This window comes from Gobio gobio (assembly GCF_949357685.1).
Source record: "Gobio gobio genome assembly, chromosome: 20".
NCBI classification, from domain to species: Eukaryota; Metazoa; Chordata; class Actinopteri; order Cypriniformes; family Gobionidae; genus Gobio; species Gobio gobio.
The window spans coordinates 48,180,225-48,187,724 of record NC_137113.1 but is presented as its reverse complement, the minus strand read 5'-3'; the positions used below and the strand labels follow the sequence as shown (position 1 = coordinate 48,187,724).

Here is a 7,500-nt window from a genome sequence, read left to right as displayed (position 1 = left end):
CGACCCAAAAAAATGAAAGTTTAAGGAGACAAAAGTGGATAAAGGCAGTGAAACGTGACGCTTCAGCTGAAGAATGGGTCAATTTTGGGATCCTGACACTCAGTGTGTGTGTGTGTGTGCAGTAAATATGTTGTCACTGTTAAGTCAAATATCCAAATGTCAGGTTTATATATTATATTTCCTGTCGCTGATTTCGTTCTCCTCTAGTGTGTGCACTTCTCAGTGTAATATAATGTGTCTCAATGGCCTGTATCCACTTTTTTGTCCTTAAAAGCTCGTTTTTTGGGTCAATAGCTTATAAAAACGTCTGGGTTTTTGGTTGTGGGTTTTGTTTAGCTTGTTTGCTGTACACTTTGTCACATATCAGCTTTTAGACATTGTTCTGTTTTTTGTTATATGTCCGAAATGACAAGGATGCAGTCTCACGCAATGCAAAGTCAATGGAGAGCGTTGGATTGTTCCCCCCCGGTGGGCGTGGCCTTCAGATGTGTCGCTCTGTCTCTATAGCACACACACACACACACACACACACTCCGCTGAGGCTGCCATCTGAGACTATGGGACGGGCTACCTTACTGGAGTCGCTCCACTGGGCCTCCAAACTGTCCTGTGAACTCTTACCATCCGCCTCCAGCTGCCCAGAGAGAAACGCACAGGAAGAAACATGAATTCTGTGTATAATGCACTCGTTATATAAAGAGAACGTCAGGACGGTTCTTCCCCAGAAAGCTTCAGGAGAGCTAGTCAAATCCAGATTAAGCGGAAACTACTGTAAAATGAAATGTAGGCCAGGATTACACATAATCCGTCTCGTGGTCGATCAAAGCATGACTGAATTTGTACTGTGTGTTTTTATGGTGAACTCAATAAACTAGTGTTTTCTGAGTCAAAAATGAAGTTGACGATGCGGATAATCTCTGTCGAATAGAATAATCTCTGTTCACATATTCGGATTTGTTTAAAAGTAGACATTTCAAGCTTTCTATCGATATGTTTCTCATGTCTGACTGTGCGTTCACACCAGACGCGACTTGCGCAAATAAATCACGCTATTCGCACGTAGCTGGACGCTTTCTCATGTTGATTTTCGATTTACTCGCTTCATTCACGCGTGACATTCACTTCACAACAGATGCAGATTTGCGTCATTGGAGGGGCTTCTCGTCTCGTTGCGAAATGGCTGACATGGATTGTTTTAAAATACGGTGAATGCGCTCAATTTGTCGCTTTAGCTAGCTTGTAGTCTCAATAGGGTGAATTCAGGGAGATTGGGACACTTTTTCCAAGTCATCTCAATGGCAGAACGTGTCAAACTGAGTAAAGAGTAGGGCTGTCAAAAGATTAATCGCGATTAATCGCATCCGAAAGGTTTGTGTTTGCATAATATATGTGTGTGTACTCTGTTAATTATTATTTATATATAAATACACACACATTCATGTATATACTTAAGAAATATTTGCATGTATATACATTTATATAATCTATAATATATATAAATATAAATGTTTTATATATAAAAATAATATTTTTTTCTTAAATATATACATGCTTGTGTGTATTTATATATAAATAATAATTAAAAGAGTACACACACATATATTATGTAAACACAAACTTTTATTTTGGATGCGATTAATCGCGATTAATCTTTTGTTGTGTTTTTACAACTCACCAGTAGGGCTGTCAAAATTGCTGAAAAGCTAAATTCGAAATTCTTTCTTAAATATTATCATTATATTCAAATTCTAAAGGGCGATACTGAATTTTAGAGGGAAAAAGTACTGTATTGTCTCCTATGCCCACAAGAGGGCGCAAGCGAGCGCAACAAGCCAATTTAAACCAAATCAAGCATCGCGTCTTTTATCGATATGAAATGACATTCACTTTTTACAGTGCATTAACTTTTCAAACAATTGTTATTAAATAAAATATTATTTCATTAATGAGCATGTAAGGAAAATTAGGTAACAAAAGTGCATAAAACTGCAAGTGCATCCGTGACCTGAGAAAACGCTTCAACAGGAAACGTAATGTGGACACAAAATAGCAAACGGACATTCAGAAACAATCCATTTCTACTCACTAAACATCTACATATTGTTGGTGAAAAACACCAAACATTGAGCGTTTTTTGCTGAGGTATGATCAAGTGTGTCTTTGCCAGTTGCGCATTATGTGGATACATATATATCGCATGATTTTGCCACCAACTGAGAGGATTTTCGTCAGCGGGTAGCGAATCTTCTCTTTATATCATCTCATGCTCCAAAGCTCTGATTGTCTTCTTCTTCACGGCTCTGTGTCTGACTGTATACACTAGTGTTAGACCGATATATCGGGCCGATATTTGCGATTTTTACGTGTATCGGCATCGGCCGATGCCGATACACGTAAAAATACAAATATTTTTTCCCTGCATTATTTCCAGACAGGCGTCCACAGGGCAGCTCTCACCGTCTTCAAACTCTCTCGCTCTCCCTCGCGCATATTAATCAAAATCAATTGAGAATTGACACGATGGTAAAAGCTGGAAAGACTGAAGTTTCACGAGGAGCATTGGGAGATTTTCTCCTGAATTACCGCTGGTGTTGCTCTACAAGAGATTAAGTGAAGTGCAACTACACTCTAAACAATGCTGTGTTAAAAATAACCCAAGTTGGGTTGAAAATGGACTAACCCATCAATTGGGTTGTTTTAAACCAACGATTGGGTTGTTTTAACCCAGCAATTGGGTTGTTTAAGCAAACATTTAACCCAACCGCTGGGTCAAAACATCCCAATTGCTGGGTTAGTCCATAATCAACCCAACTTGGGTTATTTTTAACCCAGTATTTTTTAGAGTGTAAGCATTAAATGACTAGGTTGTAAATAGTTTTAAATGAAGTATAGTACAGTCAGTGTGCACTTTATTATGCTGCTCGCTTGTTGATACTGTGTGCAATAGTGTCATTATTTTATTAATGCTTAAATATTTATTTTCAGAATTTATTTTCACCACTGAACTCTTTTTTTCTTGTTCTACCTCACCTGTTTTTACTATTTGTTAAATATTATTATTTTTTTTTAGTTCAATAAATGTTCCTTTTTTTAAATTGTAAATTTTAACTTGTTATCATCATGATCATTGTGTCATTTTTATGATGTAAATTGAGGGAGCAAAAGCAGTATCGGCTCAAGAAAATCGGCAGATCATATCGCACATCGGCTAAGGCTGATGAAAAAAAATCAGTATCGGCACAAAAAAATCCATATCGTCGATCCCTAATATATACACCGTCGAACAGGTTGCCCATTTTCTCTCTGACTCCGAGTCTTCACTGTTTTTTCTGCCTTTCTTCAAATGAACAACCCAGCCGCACCGCGCTGGATAAACAAACCGCGTCAGTTTCGTTGTCGTCATGTTTCGCGCGCCTCTACCAAAAATTCGAATGCAGGTTTTTTTAATGTAAATTCGACGTATATTTGAAATTCCAATTTTTATTTGACAGCCCTATTCACCAGACTGTCCGACCTCCTCGCTCACTTTCTTCCAAGATCCTTTTTATTCCTGTTTCTTTAAAGTATGAAGATGTGTCGTACAGCTCCGGGTATCCACATATGATTTTGTCCTCATTGTTGTCACTACTAGAGCAAGCTCCTGATTGGTTAACGCGGTGCGAATATCCACCAAAGTTCAGATTTTTCAACTTGCGCGATTACGAGCGGCAACGCCCGAAACACTGAATTCGCGGCACCTCATTCGTGTGAATCGCACCACAGAATGTCTATTCGCGTCTTTGCATTGACTTTACATATAAATAACTCGCGCTTAACGCTTCATTCGCGTCTGCTGTGAACGCACCATGAGGCTAGTACGCTGAGAATCGGCTCATTTTTGTGACGCGCTCCAGTTTATGGAGGCCGAGGCGGCAGAAAGTGCTTTTTTTATTTTTTATTATTTATTTTACAAAAGCACAACGTTTTGTTGTTATTGTGAGTTTACACAAATAAAAATAGAAACGTTTCGAATTATGTATTACCCTTAAGGCCTTTGCACACTGAGTCAGAAATTCGCATGCGAAATTTTCGCACGTCAAAAAATAAATTCGACGTCACGTTATGTCAATCACGCTTGCACACTGCCTCCGAAACTTTCGTCCGTCAAAAAAAAATTCGGAACAGGTTCGATTTTCTGCGTTTTTCGCATCCGTTTTTCCCATCTACTGCTGATGCCCAACCTAAAACTGCTGGCAGTGCTGGTGAATGAATCGCCAGTGCTCAGATACCCTTATATATTATTGTATCAAAAATACTACTAATATTATTATATCACAGCTATAATTATAGCTCACCAAGACCCTGTAAACCGCGCGCGCGTGTGTGCGGAGACATACTGCCAGTCTTTGTTCAGGATAAATTGATTCACGGAGATTGGTGGTCTTCTTTTTAATATGTGGCTCCAGTATCGCTAGCAAAGCATCAAACTGAGCCACTAACAGTCTAAAGTAAACTTTGAATCGGTCTGGATAATCTCGCAACGCTCCTTGAGGTGGAACTCTCCTTCCTCTCTACGCGATCGCAGAAGTGGATGGACCCAATATTTCCTCTTTCTTTCTCTGTTTTTTAAGACGAGAGTGGACAAAAAAAATCATCCTCACTACTTGAAGACGGCATTTTGTATTTTTTTGCGTTTTTTTTCCGTAACGCATTCATTAATACGCATCGGACTCAGTGTGCAAGGTCTCTGTGCGTGACGAATTTTTCGGATCACGAATACGAAAAAACGCATGCGAAAATTTCGGACTCAGTGTGCAAAGGCCTTTAGGCCTGTCACGATAACTACTTTTTGTTTCGCGATATATCGTCCCAGAAATAATTGCAACAAACGATATTATTGTCCATTACTATTTTATGCCACTGAATGTATAATCCTAATATAACAGCATAATAATGCAAGTAGACCTACACACTTTCAACTTTAGATCATGGAAATTAAGGGTAACAAATATATTATCCTAAAAAACAATAATTTAATAAATAGTAAATAAACATGTTCCCTTGTGAAACGGCTTTAACACTCGTCATTCTGTGTTGGCGGATCAGGGGATTGCGGCTTTGAAATCTGAGTAAGTTTGGGCTTATGCTTCCAAACCGTCAGTAGTTGTCAGGAAAACACTAACACCTAAAATGGCGGCTTCTCTTCAGCTGTGGATAACCGCTGTGAAGGAACTGCCCGAGAAACACTTTCGCCTCCGTCACGGAAAACATACAAGATGACGGCACAATCGAGTAAAATGTTGGTGACATTCATTATCATGTAAACATAATGCGCGATATATTAATCACAAAAAAATCATTGAGGTCATGTACATATATTGTGCGATATATTGATATATTGATTATTGCGACAGGCCTAATTACCCTTATCTGTAAGACCATAAATGAGTATTTTAAGTTTCCGCTGTTATCAGGAAAAAAATGCATGTGATCGCGCCGGTGCGTTCCTCACCTCGCATGACTTGGACTCTTAAAGGGTTAGTTCACCCAAAAATGTAAATTGTGTCATTAATGACTGAGCCTCATGTGGTTGGACACCCGTCAGACCTCCGTTCATCTTCAGACACAAATGAAGATATTTTAGTGTAAATCTGATGCTCTGAAAGGCCTCCATTGGCTCAACTTTACACTCTCAAGACCCTTAAAAGACACTAAAGACTAAAGTTACAAAGTCCATCTCACTACAGTGGCTCTAGAATAACTTTATGAAGACGAGAATAGTTTTTGTGCGCAAAAAAACCCAAATAACGACTTATATAGTGATGACGATTTCAAAACACGGCCTCATGAAGCTTCGAAGCGTTATGAATCAGTGAGTCGAATCATTTGACTCAGTGAGTCGAAATTTGGCGATCCAAACCGCTGAAACGACTCACTTACCCCTTTTCCACCTAAGCAGTGCTAGAGCTAATTCAGAGCCAGAGCTAGTCCCAGTTCATAGTTGGTTCGACTAAGGAGCCTTCTAAGAACCGTTTGCTTTTCCACGGGCTGAGAGCCACAACAGAGCCATGTCTTACGTCACTGTTTACTTCTCATCTTTCTCAGCAACGCTAGCGAGGCAGCGGCAATGTTGCCAAGTCTGTGGTTTTGCCGCGGGCTGTTTTTCATGTCCGCGGGATGAAGCGACCCCAATTATGTGATATTTAGCCCCGGGAATGCGAATTTTAGTGCCAAAAAAACACATATTTTACCCCCAAATGTGATTTTTACCAGGGAACCCCCCTGGAACGCGATTGGGCTTGTTTTGAGTAGCAATTGGGCGGGTTTGTTGTGAAAACCTGGCAACCCTGGGCAGCGGGAAACACACACACACCAGGCTTGTTCGAGATGCATCGGCGCTGCGCAGACCGATCCACGTATGATATAAAAAAAATGCATGAGTGAATCAAAAGCATAAGGAGGCGTGTGCTCTCGCTGGACTCGTCATCATACGCCGATCGGTCTCTGCACAGCACCGCTGCGAACAAGCCTTCCATCAACAAAGCAAACGTTGCGTTACTATTGATTCACATGGCTTTACGATCCTACATCGGCATCAAAACACAACGCAAACACAGCGAATCCAACGCATTCATGCAGTTCGCCGTAATTTGTATAGACGGAGATTACAAACGAGCAGCAGCTGTTAGCTCCATTAGCTGCTATTTCAACAATGGCGGATCTCCAGTTTGTGTTGGTCTTGTTGACTCCGCCCCCAGCGCCTGACGTAATCGGGTCTTACTTCTAGCCCTGTTCTAGCCCAGCAATGTTTTGGTGCTACTTAAGAACCACTTTTCCTGGCTCGGAGCTGGGCTTTGGGTGTGGAAACACAAAGAACCGATTTGAAACTAGGCTCTGGCTCCGATCTAGCTCTAGCTCTGCTTTGGTGGAAAAGGGGTAACTGATTCATAACGCTTCGAAGCTTCATGAGGCCGTGTTTTGAAATCGTCATCACTATAGAAGTCGTTATTTAGGGTTTTTTTGCGCACAGAAACTATTCTCGCCTCTTCATAAAGTTATTGTAGAGCCGCTGTAGTGAGATGGACTTTGTAACTTTAGTCTTTAGTGCCTTTTAAGGGTCTTGAGAGTGTAAAGTTGAGCCAATGGAGGCCTTTCAGAGCATCAGATTTACACTAAAATATCTTCATTTGTGTCTGAAGATGAACGGAGGTCTGACGGGTGTCCAACCACATGAGGGTCAGTCATTAATGACACAATTTACATTTTTGGGTGAACTTAACCCTTTAACATGATGTTTTTGGAGTTTTTTTGCGACTAAGTAATAAAATGTTGGTTGAATAAGCCTCTTCTAGTCCACTATTAGGGGGCAGCCCTACTCATAACACAGTGTTGTGCAAGAAACCGCATGAAAATAAGTCAATAATCTTTATCTTGATAAGGAATCAAAGCTATTGCCTCGAGTGTTCGTTTTTAGGCCATTTTACCTTAAGTGTTACGTCCTTACATGAGTGTCTTTGTCCA

At 40.3% G+C, this 7,500-nt stretch overlaps 1 protein-coding gene across 5 annotated transcripts in view; it reads right to left on the bottom strand.

Moving 5' to 3' along the window:
* spag9b (sperm associated antigen 9b) overlaps nucleotides 1-7,500 on the bottom strand; it is a 196,500-nt gene that overhangs the window by 76,256 nt on the left and 112,744 nt on the right. For 2 of the 5 annotated variants that reach the window (XM_079801693.1, XM_079801695.1), the window contains exon 6: nucleotides 572-634. The exons of 2 other annotated variants lie outside the window; for them this stretch is intronic. In XM_079801693.1, the coding sequence (XP_079657819.1) occupies nucleotides 572-634 (63 nt within the window). The remainder of the gene's footprint in view (nucleotides 1-571; nucleotides 635-7,500) is intronic. One more of the 5 variants, XM_079801697.1, reaches the window with a different exon arrangement.